Raw genomic sequence first — 17097 nt, 5'->3', positions numbered from 1 at the left:
TAGCCTGTGCCTTGCTCAAGGGCTGGGGAATCAACCTAATGTGCATGTTTTGGTGGTGGTGGGGGGGAACCAGACTACCTTGAGGAAACCCGGCACACTGAAAGGCTCCGGTGAGATGGGAAACTGGGACCTTCTCGCTGTTGGCCACTGCGTCACTGTACTATTTTTGAGAAGCAGATATTTTCTAACACATTTCTGCTGTGTTTCCATCCATTTTCTTCTTCTTTCCTCTTTGTCGTCGACGTCTTCTACGTCTCCCAGAGCAGAAACGGCTCATCAGTCATGTGAAATGTTCGCTGCGTCAGAACTTATTCAGATTCTCCCACCGTCACCACCTACACAAGTGTTTCTGTCTCCATCAACCATCATGTTTTAATCACAACTTCATAACGTGATGTTGATGGAACCACAACTAAAGATGAAGGAGGATTTCTACTTCTGTAAGCGGAGGCAGCTAAAACTCTCTAAGGATATTCGGCTATAATCAGTGTTAATTCTCAGAGTGTTTTTTTTCCAGAACATGCATTGTATCACTCGCATGCAAATTGGTGCCATTGCTGAGCAGCTTAACTTGTCCTGAAAATAACGACGTACGAGATGCCGAGTGAAGACATGAAGTGACTCTGCCAAAAGCCTCACTCAGGTGTGACTAAACCATGAAGGAGCTTTCAGTCTGAGGAGGAGGAGGATAAAAACAAGGCAGGTCAGCCGACGCGCTCTGATTGGACATTTGATTAATGAAGCTTTGGACAATAAAGTTTGTCCTGAACCTGCAGCTCAGTGCTGCGTGTCAGGATGATTTCTGTTTGAGTTTGACCTTCGAGATGTTTTATGTAAATATCGAAATAAAGTTTCATGTTTATCTTTTCACCCTATCGGCTCTCGTCCCACGCTACAAGGCTGCAGAGTGTGTGTGTGTGAGAGACACAACACACTGAGCCTCTGTGTCGCTGCAGAAAAGGTAACATGAGAGTGGCAAGGATATAGACTTACACACACACACACACACACACACACACACACACACACACACACACACACACACACACACACACACACACACACACACACACACACACACACACACACACACACACACACACACACCTCCTCCCTGCAGAGAAAGCTTCTTTGTTGGTTTCAGGTCTAAATGTTGCAGCTTTGTGCTGTTGTGAGTCTCAGAGGAACAAATGTCACTGAAGTCCACTTTGAGAAACATTTAGAGGATTTATTCCACAAAGATCACAGTGATGAGAACACTAGTTAGATTTATTTATTTATGTTTTAATAATGTCTGTCAGTGCAGTCATTCCCAACCACTCTGACTGGTGGTTTCTTCTTCTTCTTCTTCTTCTTCTTCTTCTTCTTCTTCTTCTTCTTCTTCTTCTTCTTCTTCTTCTTCTTCTTCTTCTTCTTCTTCTTCTTCTTCTTCTTCTTCTTCTTCTTCTTCTTCTTCTTCTTCTTCTTCTTCTTCTTCTTCTAGTTCTTCTTCTAGTTCTTCTTCTAGTCCTTCTTCTAGTCCTTCTTCTTCTTCTTCTTCTAGTCCTTCTTCTTCTTGTCCTTCTTCTAGTCCTTCTTCTTCTTCTAGTCCTTCTTCTTCTTCTTCTAGTCCCTCTTCTTCTTCTTCTAGTCCCTCTTCTTCTCCTTCTTCTAGTCCTTCTTCTTCTTCATCTTCTCCTCCTCCTCCAAGATGCTGTGCTTATTTTGTTAATCAGCTGTAATTCCACCGATACTTATAAATGGCTCAGAATATAACATTCCTGTGAACTACATGTGTGTCATGCATCTCTAGAAATATATTTTAAGGTGCCAGACTTGGTGGAAAACACCCTGTTCAACATCCCAACACACTCACACACACCTCTCTTTGTTTCCTCGCCACGACCAGCCGTCCCGTCGACTCACGGCAGACGTTCACGTCTTTTGTGAAGCTGAATTATTGTCATCATGCTTCTGGTGTCATTGTGTACTCGTGCTGCGCTGACTTTGATGTCGGGAATGTTCAGCCTCTGTTGTCTGGCTGGAGACGAAGCAGACGTGACGCTGAGTTACAGACGGTCGCTGTTCAAATATTTGGTTAATGATGATGATCCGACTGATGATGAAGATGACAGAGATGTTTGACTCCAACAAAGAAACTGTTATGTCACTCGCTTACACACACAGACCTCAAACCTCTACATTTAACCAACCCCACACTGCAGCTTCCCAACACTCAGTCACACACACACCCTGTGGTGCTGAAGTGTGTGTGTGTGTGTGTGTGTGTGTGTGTGTGTGTGTGTGTGTGGTTGTGGTCGTGGTGAACTGAGAATTGTTCAGTGATAATCACCGTGGTAAACCTCCTGCAGCCTGGCTCCGCTACAAACATCTCCGCTCTTCTTACTCACTTCTTTTTTTCATCGCTTCCTCTCTTTCTTCTTCTCTTTGTTCTGCCTTCTGCTTCACATCTTGGTGTTGAACCCTGAGTGCTTTTTTGGCACAGAGGATTGTCTCTTATCCCCTGGAGTCCTAACAAAGGTGGGCACCAATTAGTCTGGTGACACTTGTTTATTCTTTGAGGTAATTCCTGATTTAAATCATATATTTGGTCATTTTTGACTGTTTTTAATAAAAAAGGATTTAGTTGCATCTAATGGTAAGATTAGAGATCGCAACCAGCCAGCGTTTGGTTTGTCCGTCCTGGGCTACTGTAGAAATATGTGAAGGAGGACGCCCTCCGTCTGTAGATTTAAAAAAAAGCTCAACCCAAGTTATTGTTGTCAGTTGTCAGTCGTTTTGTTTTGTCTGACAATCGGTGACAAACAGTTTTTGTCAACAATCCAGAGCCAAAGATTTTCAGTTTACAGCCACAAAAATTTAAAAAATGCAGCAAATCCTCAAAGTTGGTTTACTGTTTCGTCTGTGTTCCGCTGTTCGTCCATTTTCTGAATGAACTGAAACGGGAGAGAAACTGAAGTCTAGTTTATATTTAAACACACTGTGTGTGATTTCTGTGACTCGGCGTCTCTGAATCAAAACAACAGAGGTAACGCGGGATGATGAGATTTCTCCGGGTTTGTTGGATTCGTTTGGGGAAACGTCCCAACTCAACAAAATATGTAACTTAGACTTTTGATGCAGAAATGTTAAATATTATATCTTCGAATATACATTTTTACGTTTGCATTAGAGTTGATAAAACAAACCGACCTCAGTTTTTATTTAAAAAGCTTTCTCGGAGCTTTTTGAACATCAGTGACTGTAAATGCACTCTTACAGCAGCTAAAATGCTTTTTTGTTCTACATAAACGCACCTCAGTGAACTTCTTCCCTCCGTCACTATCACCTCACCTCTCTTCTATTCATCCTCCTCTTCCTCTTCGCCACATGGCTGCTCTGGTTTTTTTTTTTTGATGACATCATAACCTGGGAACCAGCAGGGTGAGGTCATGCAGGGCTAAATGCTGCAGCGTGTTTGTCAGTGTGTGTCCTGTTTATGTGTGCAGACGTAATGCCAGATGTGTGTGTGTGTGTGTGTGTGTGTGTGTTAATGACAGGGCAGCAGTGTGCTGGATACTCAGCTCTCTTGTGGTTCTCATGTTTTCATCTTTCTTCTGCTCTTTCTTTGCATCAAACTTTGTCAAGCTACATTTTTCTAGTGGAAACCGGTTTTATTACGTACGTAGCTGTAAAAATTTATTTGATATTTGATTTTTTTTTCTCTCCTGGTTCCTGTTAATGCTCCATTCTGATACTTAATCAAGTTTATCTTTACAAAATGCTGCAGCTAATTATTTTCTTTATTGCTGAATAATCTTCAGATTATTTTCATAACTGAATAATTATTTAGTCTTTAAAATGCTTTTCTTTTTGTCCAAAACAGTCCAAAGACCAATGACTGTGCATTTGCTGTCATTGATAACAAAGAAAAGCAGGAAATCCTCATGTCAAAGAAGCTGGAACCAGCAAATGTTGGCTTGAAAAATGACTGGAACAAATAATCGATTTACCAAAGTTGTTGGCTTGTAATTTTCTTTTGATTGAGTAATTGATTATCCGACTAATCGCTCAAACACAGGGGAGCACAGTGGGTTTCAAATTCTATCTCAACCATAAAACAATCTGTTTCAAAATCACATTCAAGGCTGAACGAGGTCTGGCACCACATCTACTGAACTCCTGACCCCTTTTCGAGTCCGGTCTCGGCCTGAAGTCCTCCGCCAAGGTTTCCCCGTCTGTTCCTAGAAGCCCTTCAACAAACACTGGACGCTCTCCAGTTTTTATCATTTGACCTTTTTTTTTAAAAAAAAGTTTTTTCTTGGTTCGTTCACTCCTTTGATTCCTTGTGAATGAGTCTGCAACACATGAGAGCGAGTTTTTCCTTCCTCTTTGATCCCTCTCGCTTCATCTCTGCAGCTGCCTGAGTCCAACCAGTGACCAGATTAAAGAGAGCGAGACAGAATGACACACGCTGTATATCTCGCTCGCCCCTCATTAACCAAATCAAAGACACTGAAAGCCTCTTGCCTCCTTCTCTGTGTCTGTAATCTGGGCTTTTCTCGGTGGGATCGCCCCCTCTGAGCTGCTGCTGCGTGACTCATGTGACTCTTATTAAGCTGCACCGTTATTACAGCAATGTATCATGCGATGATGTCATCAGTGGGTGCCACGGCTTGGGAGATGGCCGATGCTAAGAGGGGGGAAAAGACTTGCTGACTCGTCTGGAAACGCTTCCCGTGTTCGACCTTGCAGGCTGACTTTTTAGGTGATCCGTCATTTTTACAACAACTTAAACCCCCCCCACAGGAAGCCTAAAGGGTCAGTTCACACAAATTATTAGAAACATACCGTCTTACTTGTCACAGCGAGCCGTGTTGATGAAATGTCTGCCTCCACCCCAGTACAAGGGTGGTGAAGTTCTGGTGCTCAGCGCATTAAAAATGAGATATTTTCACATGACTCATGATAAAATGCAGAACATACTATGAACTGTTGACACCAGAACTATTTCTTCAGGAGAAATTGGTTCCATCCATTCCTCCCTCTATTGTGTAGAGGACAACGTTTTACATGATCAGCAAGATTCAAAACATCTGAAAGTAAAGTTAAAATATTCGGAGATAGCTGGCTGAGCTTCAGAGATGGAATGTAACCAAGAACATTTCTGTTCTTCAGAACAATTTTGAGGGTACTGTAGTTAAATATGTACTTTTTTTTTTGTTGCTCTTTATGCTAAATATTGTACTTTTTACTCCACTGCATGTATTTAATAACTTTAGCTGCTACCAAAGTCACTTTGCAAGTTACAAGCTGCATCAGAGCCAAAGAAGAACATTTTTGAATTAATTTATTTCATCAGCGATCAGATAAAATCAAAAGACAAATACTCTCTTTCATTTAATTACAAAATCCTCCAGGCTGATTATTGTAATAGATACACAATGCATGTATGTCTTTTGTCTAATTTTACTTACTCGAACTTAAATACATAAAACAAAAAATACTTATAAGTTAAATAAAGTCATATTTGTGTGGGTGACTTTTCACTTTTTTTTTTCCAACATCTTTTCTTTTACTCAAGAGACTTCAGGGTGTTTTTAACACTTCTGAGCTACACGTTCGATCTGTGAACTAATAAGGTCTGTTAGTGGTTTAACGGGCTCCACACATGCAGCAGTGTGCGACACACCACAAAACACTAATTGAACTAATTGTTCAGCCTATTGACGCTGCAGTTCCTCGTTTATTAGGAAACATACTGAGCCCGGCCTCTGTTTCCCTCATTCTCAGTGGTATAGAGTACTAAGTTAAGAAGAAATGCTAATGTGTATCGTCATATATATCATATATATGTATACAGACATATGTTGGTTGGTGTGTACCAGTAAATATAATGTTCAGCCAAATCTGTGGCACATAAAGTAAAACAACAAGCATGAAATAATGTTAACTGATCTTTAGATGATGACGATGATGATGATGATGGTCTTCACGGTTGGATTTTTGAGATGTGATCATTGTCACAGAACAGAGGAGTGATGTCATACACATAGAGGTGTGTGTGTGTGTGTGTGTGTGTGTGTGTGTGTGTGTGTGTGTGTGTGTGTGTGTGTGTGTGTGTATAGAAAGTGGACTTTTCACCCTCAGTGTGTTGAGTGAAAAGTTTGAAAAGTGTGTTTAGGGTTTAAATTGAGTGTTTGTTGAAAAACGTTTAACGTATAATGAGAGGTGTGTGTGTGTGTGTGTGTGTGTGTGTGTGTGTGTGTGTGCGTGTGTGGCTTTTGTTCCTTTGCCACCGTCCATTGAGTCCTCGTGTGGGAGGGAGTGTTAACGTGTGTGTGTGTGTGGAGAACGGGGGGGTGGGTGGGGTTTATGATCTCACCATTTAGGAATCTGTGTGTGTGTGTGTGTGTGTGTGTGTGTGTGGGTCAAACCTCCTGTACACACACAGACATGCACACACACGGTAGCTCCACATCCTGTTTACCACTGCAGGTACCTCCTGCCCTCTTTTTTTTTTTTTTTAAAGGGCATTCCCACCCTACAGTCACTTTCCCCTCCAGACTCTCACATTGTTCCTCAGTTGGAAGTTGTTTTGTTTTTTTTTATCCTAATGACAATTTAACGATGCTCTGCTGCAGCTGGTTGTGAAATAACTGACACATGATGTCCAAATCTGGCAGAAGTGTGTGTGCAAACTTTTTTCAAATCCAAAAAGAACCATACCACGATTATTTCTAGTTTCCTCTACCTGCTTCAAGCTGTGTACCTAAAGTCACTTTCACACCATTTTGTGAATCCTGATGCGTTGCTGTCCCGTCCTTCACAGCGCCTGTGGTGTCTGTTTAGTAATGTACGGTATTAAAATCTGTCATTAGACTCTAAAAACCTGCTCAGCACCAAACAGTACCAAAGGGTCAGATACTTTGCTTCAGGAGTTGTTATAGACTAAAAACAGAGCTAAAAGGAGGAGTGAATATTGGAGTTGGATTCATCAGGTGGACACGAGCAAAGACTTTAGTGAGACAAAACTGTTTTGTGTATCAGCTGGATGTGTAAAAAAAAAAAAAAAAAGTTCTGCATATCAGTGTGAAAGCTGATCAACAAAAAGTTTAAATAATATTCGACATGTTTTGCTTTGTTCACAACTGGGCTACTCATATTAACTTGAGAATAAAGACTCCATTCTGACCTGGAAACTTGAAAATAATCTTATTGAGCGGCAGTGTGGCAGGGTGCATTGCTCTGCAGCTTTATTCACTTTACCTGTCAGTGGTTTTCATGTTGTGGACCATCGGCGTCGCCACATCGGAGGAGTCACGATACGTGTTGTATTACTAAACAGATTAGACGGCGTGTCCTCACTGTGGCTGCCGCCGTGGGACAGCACATCGTTTTCAGGTGCGTGTGGCCGGCTGCATGTTCGCTGACATCAGTGTGATGATCGGCCTCAGGCGTCGACTGTTCTGTGCCGTTCGGCAGTAAATTGTTGGGTAGGAAAGCAGAACATGTGTGTGTTTGTCAGACGGCGATGTAGTCATCGCGTGAAGGAACAGCTGTTGTAAGTGAGACAGCGGTTTGCCTCCGAGGGCGAGAGACACAGAGAAGAGTGAGGGAGCGAGAGAGGGGCTGGGATTCAACTGTCACAACAGTGTGAGCTACAGTTACCTGACAGAATGTCCCAGTTAACTCACCTGCAGGCCAGGTGTGACTGGACCTCACAGATGAATGTGTGCAGTGAGAAGAGCGATTCTTCGTACCTTAGCTTGTATTAGCTACCTACCTACATCCAAACTGTAGCTCTGACAATAAATCTCCTGTGTGAGAATAGTTGTGTAATCTGTTCTAGAAAGCGGTTCAGTACCCGACCGATTTCTCACCTCCACACAGCTGGAACATCACGGTGTGAGTATCAGAGTGACAGTTTTGAAAAGTTACAGAAATGGTGGGAGACGGGCCTCGACTAATCCTTCACAGAGAACCTGTGGGTGGGATTTGTTTTTTGGTTTTTTCCCAACCGTCTGATCAGCTCTTCTGAAGAGGCCTACCTGCAGCTTCGGGCCCCGCATGTGTACAACATCATGTCACTAAGTGAAATCGGTGTTGACGCTGAAAAAACGTCACATGATTGACCACAAAGGAGACAACGAGGCGTCTCACGACCTGATATATATGGGGGGGGGGGGTGAATTAACACCTGGTGACAAAAGGCCACTTTTCATCTGTAGTCGCCTGGTAAAGGTGATGAGAGACTTTCTAAAGACAACGACAAGAAAAGGGCACAAGACCACGACGAAGACAAAACAGGACAGATTAGCATGGAGGCGTCAGAAGCGTCATACGTCATTTTCATAATGGGAAACATGAAAAGAACTTGTGGAGGCCCTCGGGGATCCTCTTTGGGTTTCATCTTGTTCCGCAATGCTGCTCAAGGGTCACTTACGGACTTCCACTTTTCCTTCACCGTCCAACTCGCATGTAATTCCCGTATAATCTCCTCCCAGCTGTTCCGTAGTAACAGTTTGCATCCGTGCCCGGGTGAAGTAACATCATACAGATGTTAAAAACTTCCGTCTGACTCTCAGAACCCTTCCTCAAAAAGTTCTGCCGGTTTTAAGTCTTCTTCCTTTTCGTCCTGTGGTCGTGTTTCACTTCACTGCTGCGCTGTCCTGAAAAGGAAAAATATACCCGACATCTCCAAAGCTGCCAGAGATCCATTATTGATTTGTTTGGGAAAGAGAGTTTACTCGGGACAGATTTGAGCAACCAGAATTTCTAACTTTTGTTGTTGAACCATTGAAGTCTTTTATTTTTGGTGAATCTTATTTGAACTTGCATAAACTTAACCTGCAATAAGATTTCAAAACAATAATCTCTTGATCTTTGCAAATTAAAATTCGAGTTGCACTAGTTTTAATATGAGCATGGCCATGTGGACTACATATACAAACATTAAGATTAAAAGTCTGATCCTGACACCTGATGTGAGTTTATAAATCTCGGATTAGTCTGATCTGATGGAGCAGACTGTTGGTTTCACAGAGCAGGTAGTATCGCTGTAGTCCGCTGCTGGCTCGTTATGTAACTTCCTGTACCAGAGAAGGTGTGCCACGCTGATAAGAAAGGCATTTTGTTCCGACCTGATTCACCTTTACACACACACGCACACGCACACATTGTACGTACACACACTTTATCTCTCTCCCTCGCTTTCCGTTTCTCCTCGTACACATTCTTTGTCTCTCCTAATACAAACTTAAACCCTCCCAGCCCCCACTTCTCCATTACAGTTCTCGTTGCCTCGGTTATTGTTGTGTCTCCATGGCGACGTGTCAACAAATCAGCGGGTACCTGCAGCGATATGTCGGCCCGGGCCGAGCCGCCCGAACGCTGTTTGTCTGACGCAGATCCGGGCTGGAATAAACGGCGACCTTTTGTGAATGGACCTGAGGACAGATAAATCTCTGAATGAACGAGGAGGTGACTGTAGTGTGTGAAACGCTCCGGAGAGGGAAGAGGAGGTGTAATAAATCTTCTCTGTGAGACTTTAAAATGTTGTCAGTAGACGAGGGGGATGCTGGTTCACTTCTCACCTGGACCGTCCATTAAAACATATGAAGTACCCAGAGTCATACCTGAGTAAAAAGTAAAGATATCGTGTTAGAATATTACTTTGGTGGAAGGGAAAATCACCTTTTCGAATTATATAAATATATATTTACAGTACATTTCCCCTCCAGCTCCAGTCAACAGAACAGTAATGTCACCTCACTGATCACTGCTGCGGTCCGGTTGACAAACAAATCTGAAGATAAATCCACTTTTTAATCCAAAAAGTTAAATATTAATCTCTGAGCTCTCCTCCCGTCTGTAACTGTCTCTGGATCAGAGCAGATCAGACGTGGTTCTGGTTGTTGCTTCCTCCAGAAGTTCTGGCTCTGCACCCGACTCATCAATCAAGATATAACCAATATATTTACATATTCTTATACAGGTTCACAAACTATATGCACCAGATGTATCCAGTCTCCTATGATGACGGGTCCATGGTCCACAAGTGAGAATGTCAGCTTGGGCCTGGTGGGGTCAAGTACTGTCAGGACCCTCCCATCGCACGAGTGTGTTTAACAAAGCCAGACACTTCCTTTAAGGATATGACGGATAGTATTCGGCATTACCTGCCCAGGTGTGTGTGTTTGTGTTAATGTTTTGTTCTCTCTGGACCAAACCCAGAACATTACATCACTGTTTGTTTGTTCACTTGAACTGTGTAAAATATCAGCTGAAGATTCGTCTCAGTAGAAGATCAGCAGCTGCTGTCAGAGAAACGGAAAGCTGAATTTTCTGTGTCCTCAGACCTGAGAGTCACATGAGGAGGATGAAGAGGTCAGCTTTTAAACAACAGGAAACAAGGCTGCAGATTAATAGAGCTGTTAAATACCTCTGGAACACACACACACAGACACACACACTCTTGTCGATTCCACTCTTGTGTGTTTTTGTCGTTTTGCTGTTCTTCTATCATAGTTTTGACTCGCTTAAGTTTTAACACCTCCCCCTCTTTGTCTCTCTCTTACTCTCGTTCTTTATGTGAACAATAGGCTGCCATGGCAATAACCCCGTTACTCACAAAACTGTGTCGGCAAGGACACACACACACACACACACACACACACACACACACACACACTCATACACACAGTGTTTAGTTCCCTTTATGATCCTCGGTGCTTCGGATGAACGGTTTGAATGAAATTAAGTTCGAGGACAACAAATATTTAAGTAAATGAATAAATAAATGTTACAACAGTACCACTTAGAACCCGAACCGATGGCACCACAGCTGTGGTTCTCCACATCTGAGAGTCCAAACACACCAAAACTGGCATCAGAGAATTCACAGTGACGAGGCCCGACTGTTGTGTCACCTCTTGTCGCCCGTGTCTCTGTCCAGGAAGCTGCACCGTAAAGACGCTAAAAACTAGCTCGTACGTTCTGCCTGCGTCAGAGGAAACGCCTCTCCGCACCACCAGGTGGCGATGTGCTGTGTTCATCAATCAAAGAGGGCGACCAAAAGACTCACGACTGCCGATATTCAAACTGTTGTTAAGATATAAGATGAAGATAAAAGTTTCAGTGAATGTAGAACAACAGAATGTAAAAGAAAGATAAATCACATCCACACTGGTGACCCCTCAGATTTTCCACAACCTGCTTATCTTAGTTTTTTTCTTCCCCCCCTCCATTATTTATTAAAACAATGGGGGGGAAAAAATCTCTTGTTTGTTTGTTTGACCTGGACAAAACCTACAGACTGTTAAACTGGTGACAGTGGTGCACCAGATGTTAGTGAGGAAACCATGTAAACACTTTGTATGTACGCATGTTACTGGGGGTCACTTAAAAACTAAAAACTGTTGTCTTCACTGTTAAACACCACTGATGATGAAAGTGTATCCAGCTGAATCTTTCTTGGAAGATGTTTTACGTTACGTTAAATTTAGTCTTGTTTGCGACTCTCTCTCTCTCTCCGAATGTCCTAAAGCGACAAATGAAAATGCACCACTGGTTGAATAAAGTAAAGATTTCTCTGGGTTAGAACAAATGTTGGAAACACTAATGAAAGTATGTGATTAAATTATATAAGATTTCATTGTTTTTAGATATTTTTATTGCAGAAGTGTTGATTGTTACATCTTTAAAGTACAGTTCCTTCTCAAAAACATCCATTTTATTTCAACTTTAACTTCTAGTGTGTGTGTGTGTGTGTGTGTGTGTGTGTGTGTGTGTGTGTGTGTGTGTGTGTGTGTGTGTGTGTGTGTGTGTGTTAAAGGCCGCTGACTGGTGCTCATTGACAGGATGTTTGCTGGGGAGGTGGCTGGCGGTGACACACACACACACACACACACACACACACACACCTACACACACGCTAACTCACGCAGGTGTGGCAGATCAACCGGAGAGGGCAAAAAAGAAAGAAAGGAAGGGAGTGAAGTGTGGGAGGAAGGAGGGAAAGCTGCAGAGAGAGATCGGAGAGAAGTGAAACGTAAAGACATCAAACAGGTGGAGAAGTGGGAAAGAGTGTAAATGAGTGACAGGAGTTGAAATAGACGAAGAAAAAAGAGAGAAACGCAAAGAGATAAGAGTGTGTTGAGTCTGGCAGCTGAGGGGGGGATTAGGAATGAGGAAAGTGGTGTGTTGCAACCTCTCTGCTACATATGTGTGTGTCAGAGTGTGTGTGTCAGAGTGTGTGTGTGTGTGTGTGTGTTGAAGAAGAATATCCTCCGTCACTCACAGTGTTGTGTCACCCGTGGGTGAGGCAGCAGTCTCTCCCACAGCTCCACCTAAAAACCTGAGTTGCCGAAACATGTTTGGGCCACAGCTGGCCGGCTGACAGTAACACAAAGCTGGAGACTCACCAGGTGGATCTCTTAAAACACACACTCGAACGCTGAGAGGACGCGACTGCAGTCTGCTGAACGCACCGACACACAACCAGTGCTGAAAGTCAGCACACAGACTCGGTTACGTAAGAGAGCAGAGACGGACATATTTGGTAGCTGTGAAGGTGTGGAGGCTCTGTACGAGATCGTTTACCGATACGTTCTGTTACAGATCTGTAATTCCAGTTATATGGACCGTGAAGTGTGTGGTGGCCTGGATCCTGATGGGACTGTAGATAGTGTTGTTGTTGGTTTATTTTTTATCCACGCTGGTTTTTATTATCAGGTCCAGAACGTGGCCTCTGACCAGGTCTCGATTCTTGGAGCCGATGCCGATATAAGAAAGTAAAATATTCTGATATTCATGTATCGGCCCGTATAAAAACATGTTTTGCTCTGATCCCTCAAATGTGAATATCAAACACTTGTAGCAAAGATTTGTAACGGACGCAGGATATTTAACAGTTTAATAATTAATTTACCGTCTAAACTGACACCAGTGCACTGAAGCCATGAACTCCATCTGGTATTCGATAATTAAAGATTTCCTCAAGCGTCTTTTAATGGATTATGATAACTGAAAACTAAGAGTTTTCATATCAGCACATCTGGCAAAATACATGCCGAAACTGTGTAATACGTCACACAGCACAGGCCACATATTTCATGAATAAGGACAGTGTTGTAAAATGAGATGCGTCAGGATCCGTCTGAGTAGTTTCTTGCGAACATTCGCTGAATCAGAGCTGCATGTTGCAATGTGGGGAACAAAGTGGGCGTGTAATGACCTGATGCACATCTGGAAACTGATCAGAGTCGGAGACGCATCTGTGTCACTTCACAACCCCCGATCAGAACCAACGCTGCCGGAGATTCTTGTAGTTTCCAAGCCACTTTCTCTCTCTCTCTCTCTGCACTCCTGAGGCTGTGGCGCGTGCGTGGGTGTGAGTAACTCACCCCTCCAGCTACGTTACCTGCTCACATACCTGCTTCAAACCAAATGTTGGACTGACAAGTCCGTGACACCTTTTACATCACATCTTCAAAGCTCTGTGGTGCTCAGGAGGCAGAGGGGCTCATCAGCTAATCACAGAGCTGAAGGGTCGATCTTTACTCCAGATGTTGATGTGTTTTTGTTGTTTTTTTTAAAATTCTATTTTGAATTTTAGAAGAATATAATCTAGTGTAATTACCCACAATCTTTATCTCTGACATCCTTGACATATTTCAACCCAACCTTGTGCGTGTAGCTTCTTTGACGTAAATTGTAATAACGTTTTTTTTGTTATGGTAGACGGGAGATTAAAAATGACTGGAATGTTTTGTCTGTTTCACTCTGAACTCAGCTGCAGTGTGCTGCAGCCAAAGATTAGCTTATATTACCTTTTGTGTGTGTGTGTGTGTGTGTGTGTGTGTGTGTGTGTGTGTGTTGGTGTGAGGTACCAGCTGGTACAGTGAGGTCTGGTTAATGAGGAGCATTGACCCAGCAGTCTCTGCTCTCTGCTCTGCTTTTAGAAGGTTAAATGAAGCTGGCGGCAGGTTTGTCACTGACTTGTAGTCAGTTGTTTTGTTTCACAGGTCAAACTCTGTTTTTTTTAAATAAACTTGATTCTGTTGGGGTGAGGGGGCCAAACAGCAGACTGAATGTTAAAGACTGCAGGAAGTGAAACGATCTCATTATTTTCTCTCCCTCATCATGTGGACATAAATTTGATTGAACTGAATTTAGGAGATTTCCATACTTAAACATTTGAATGTGTTTTTCTTACCTTCCAGGTGGCCATTCAGTTATTTAAAACTCAGTAGACTTGGTAATAAAAATAGTTTCAGTAATAATCACAAGAGAACCAACCAACAGCAGACTGGACTGTGGTTCTTTGGACTGTGTAATTTCCAGAGTAGTACGTGAATCTGACCTCAGGTCTGTTTGTTTCTCTCCTTCAGACTCTAAAGCCATCGTGGATGGGAACCTGAAACTGATCCTGGGTCTGATCTGGACTCTGATCCTGCATTACTCCATCTCTATGCCGGCCTGGGAGGGCGAGGATGAAGAGGTAACATCCGGATTAGTTTTATTAACTTCTGTTCATCTGAAGAAAAACATTTAATGACGAAACCTTTTTTAGAAATCAGAGAGAAAACAGAACTAATTAAATACTTGACTGAATGTATGAGGGCTTTGTTTTTGTTTCCTTTTGTTTTTTTGTTCAGTCGGAGTCAAAGACACCTAAACAGCGTCTGCTGGGCTGGATCCAACACAAAGTCCCCGATATGCCGATCAACAACTTCAGCCAGGACTGGAGTAACGGCAGAGCGCTGGGAGCGCTGGTCGACAGCTGCGCACCAGGTACGCCGAGTCTCTGAGAGTCTGAGAGCTATTAGGCCACTTTGATAACAGGAACTTTCTAAGAGGACCAGGAAACTTTTGAAGAAATCCGGAACTTAACTTGCGTTTGACAGAAAGAACCACAAACTAAATTCAGTTCCAGCTGCGACAGAACTTGAGTACAGCTTCTTCCATGAAACGAGGAAGTACTCGACTATTTATATAAATATATGTGCAGGTTTGACATTTCTTGATTTTTGTTCGTGTTGAAGACAGAGTTGGGTTTTCATGCCAGCTGCATGACTAATTTCAGGAGAAAAAAGGAAGAGAAACAAGATTTAGTTTTTAAGGGTTTTTCTTCTTAAGCAGATGTAAATAACAATCAAACACTCAGCAGAAGATCTACTAACACTAACAAAATAACCGAGTGTATTGTGTGTTCATTATCTGGCATTTTCCAGTATTGAATAAGAAGCAAAGACACAACAGATATGTTTGTCCGGTCAGGTTTTAAAAATCTTTTTTGAGCCTTTACATCAGTGACAGGTGACAAACTGCAGGCTGGAGACGTCAACTCAAATCTGGTACAATAATATCCGAGACAAATTTGTTTTCTTTTAAAGGTTCGGTTACGGTAAAAAGATCCCCTCTACGCATATTTTTGGATGAACGGTATATATTAATGTGGTTCAAATCAGTTTTGTTCTTGTTAAAATCCTTGAAATTAACTTTACTTGTTAAACTCATTACTTTATGTGTCATTTCTAAAGTGTAGCAGTGTTTCTGCACTGAAGGCTTCTCGACTATATGTGATGTCACAAATCATGCTCGTAGGCCTCTTAAAAAAAAAAAAAAAAATCAGATTTCACTGAGCTGAAGCTCAAACATTGAACTGTTTGAACAAGAGGAAAACACATTTCTGACTGGATGACTTAAGCCAGTTTGAAAAACAGGAAGTGAATTTGGTCATTTGCTGGATCTGATTGTTGCAGTATTTTCTCAGCTGTTGTAGTTGACGGTGTTGTTGTGCGTGTTGTTTGCAGGCCTGTGTCCCGACTGGGAGACCTGGGATCCAGTGAAACCAGTGGAGAATGCCACTGAAGCCATGCAGCTGGCTGACGACTGGCTGGGCATCCCACAGGTTAGATTCCCCTCCGACGCTGCTGTCAGCTCCATCACTGTGACCTTTAACCTTCAAACTGTCCATACACTTTATATTTATCATTTCAAGACGGGCTAATACACATTGTATAACCAAAACTGAATGCAGAAGTCTTAGAATAGATTTATAGTAAGTTTTATGAACCTGTTTGCAAGCTGTGCTCAGTCAAAACCTTCCCGCAGCTGCTTCACATTAGAAGTCCTCCAGCCGATAAGTGTCTGAATGCATCTCTCAGATAACTCGTACGTAGCGTACGTACAGCGGTATTTAAACGTTTGCTTCGCATCTTATTTCACTTGCAAATATCTGACAAACATCACACATCCTGCAATTTCTCTGCATCATGCAGCTCAATAATAGGGCAGAATTTGCACCGCTGTGAGTTTTCTCCAGAGGTCAAAGGTCACCGGCAGCATCTCACACAGATGTGTTTGGTTTCCTGATTGTTCGCAGTGGAGGAAACTCACTGAACCTGAGCTTGCTTTTTTTTTTTTTTAACACACTATTGTTTGAAGCCAAAAGGATTCATCCTGCAGATTCATGAGCTGAAACAGAAATGTGTTGATGAAAAAAATCATTAGTTAATTGTTTGTCACTTTCAGAACATTTTTTTTTAAAAATATATAAATAAAAGCATCTTTCAACTGTTTCTCTGAAGACATGAAAACTATTTCTTTCCTTTAGATTCTTATTGTTGACCTTGACAAACAACCTCTGCTGTATCATGAGGGAACTTTGCTCTGTTGTGATCTCATTAATTATGAAGTGAATGTTTTTTCTGCCACGGCTGCATGATGTTATGCTTCCTGTCGGTCAGCTGACACCCACAGGAAGTCTCCTCCTGAAACAACACGGCTCGCAAACGTCACTGTCGCACCCATGATATTAATTCAGGGCATCTTTATTTGCTGGAAAAGTACATTCCAGTCGAGGTTTGACAGGACTTATGAAGATTGTTTTAAGAATGCTTCAGAGGATGTTGCACATGATGATTACTGTAAAATGACACCGGTGTGACACACAGTTCAGTGTCCTGGGCTGAACCAACTTCCCTCGCAGCCACATTTCCCCCTAAAATCAACACTCATCTCCGTTTACATCACACCTCTGATTCACTGATGATGATTCACAGCTTATAAAATCATTTTTATACCAAGTGCTTCTGTAGAAAATCATAAATT

General features: G+C 42.4%; 1 protein-coding gene across 2 annotated transcripts in view; it reads left to right on the top strand.

Annotated features, from left to right (window-relative positions):
* LOC119020389 (filamin-B) overlaps positions 1–17097 on the top strand; it is a 64314-nt gene that overhangs the window by 12720 nt on the left and 34497 nt on the right. For both annotated transcript variants that reach the window (XM_037099644.1, XM_037099643.1), the window contains exons 2-4: positions 14373–14482; positions 14640–14775; positions 15798–15895. In XM_037099644.1, coding sequence (XP_036955539.1) covers positions 14373–14482; positions 14640–14775; positions 15798–15895 — 344 coding nt within the window. The remainder of the gene's footprint in view (positions 1–14372; positions 14483–14639; positions 14776–15797; positions 15896–17097) is intronic.

The sequence above is a fragment of the Acanthopagrus latus genome, chromosome 6 (assembly GCF_904848185.1).
Source record: "Acanthopagrus latus isolate v.2019 chromosome 6, fAcaLat1.1, whole genome shotgun sequence".
Taxonomy (NCBI): domain Eukaryota; kingdom Metazoa; phylum Chordata; class Actinopteri; order Spariformes; family Sparidae; genus Acanthopagrus; species Acanthopagrus latus.
This window is presented reverse-complemented; position numbering and strand designations above follow the sequence as displayed.